Raw genomic sequence first — 1022 nt, forward strand, 5'->3', positions numbered from 1 at the left:
TTAAGCTGTGTTTTGAGTTCATCTTTCTCAGAATTCATTATTGTTTGCTCTGACTTCCACATTTATTACTGGATTTATCACATAATCTCCTTCCTGCACACGCTCCCTCCTCTGTCTGTCGGACCGGAGCGGAGATGAGCAGAGCGGAGGCTGTATAAATTGGGTTGCAAAAGAACAGCTGCGAAGTGCGCACCGCAGCGCAGTGGAGCAGAGACGCATGTAGTGTAAATCTGGGGTTAGAGGTCTCCCTGCTTTTTTACACCTGATTCAGATGACAAAAGCCTACTAATCAGTTACAAACTGAAATCAGCTGTGGTGAAGCAGGGAAACATCTAAAACATGCTGGGCAGTGTGCCTTGAGGACCAGGGTTGAAAAACACTGGCAGAAACTATTCTGGTAATTTTAGTCTTGTGCCTTTGTATGCTCATTTTTAATTATGGTAAAAAAAGTATATTCTAATTAATATTACCTTAGCAACCAGCAGAGTTATCATCTCCTTCACTGTCTCTTCAATAAGATGGTCAATTTGGGAGTGGTACTGTCTCTACAGAAGAAAAAAAAAAGAAGTTAGTATTTGGATCCACTCTTTCAAATAAATACTGGACATAATATATTTAGTACTGATTATCAAATCTTCCTCCTTTACGTATAAGGTGAGTCAGCCTCAAGCGAACAGGAGATGGACTGATGTTCTGGGGCCTTGTTTGCAGTAATGAGTGTATATAGTTATGTGTAGATCAAGACAGAATAAGGTCATAGAAACAAGTGGCTAATACAAGCCTCCTTGTGTTAGCCAAATGGGTGGTCATGTTAAGGCTAGAAATAGAGTGAGGAACTCCATCGGGAGTAGCATGGAGTAAAGTTGTTGCTCCTTTACATCACAATGAGTCAGTTGAGGTGATTCAGGTATATAATTACAATGCCTCCCACTAAAGTTTTGACAAAATTAGCATAAAAGTAATTTCTTATTACTGTAAAGGGAATTTGTGATCAATAAAATAAATTATAAAAATATAAAAAC

General features: G+C 38.7%; 1 protein-coding gene across 1 annotated transcript in view; it reads right to left on the minus strand.

Annotated features, from left to right (window-relative positions):
- Positions 1-470: 470 nt before the first annotated feature.
- Positions 471-1022, minus strand: part of LOC106527410 (calcium-dependent secretion activator 1) — a gene marked incomplete at both ends in the record, with an annotated part of 27514 nt that continues 26962 nt past the window's right edge. Inside the window, 1 exon segment of the mRNA XM_014022284.1 lies at positions 471-545. Within this exon segment, the coding sequence (XP_013877738.1) occupies positions 471-545 (75 nt within the window).

The sequence above is a fragment of the Austrofundulus limnaeus genome, unplaced genomic scaffold (genome assembly GCF_001266775.1).
Source record: "Austrofundulus limnaeus strain Quisiro unplaced genomic scaffold, Austrofundulus_limnaeus-1.0 Scaffold322, whole genome shotgun sequence".
In the NCBI taxonomy this organism is placed as follows: Eukaryota; Metazoa; Chordata; class Actinopteri; order Cyprinodontiformes; family Rivulidae; genus Austrofundulus; species Austrofundulus limnaeus.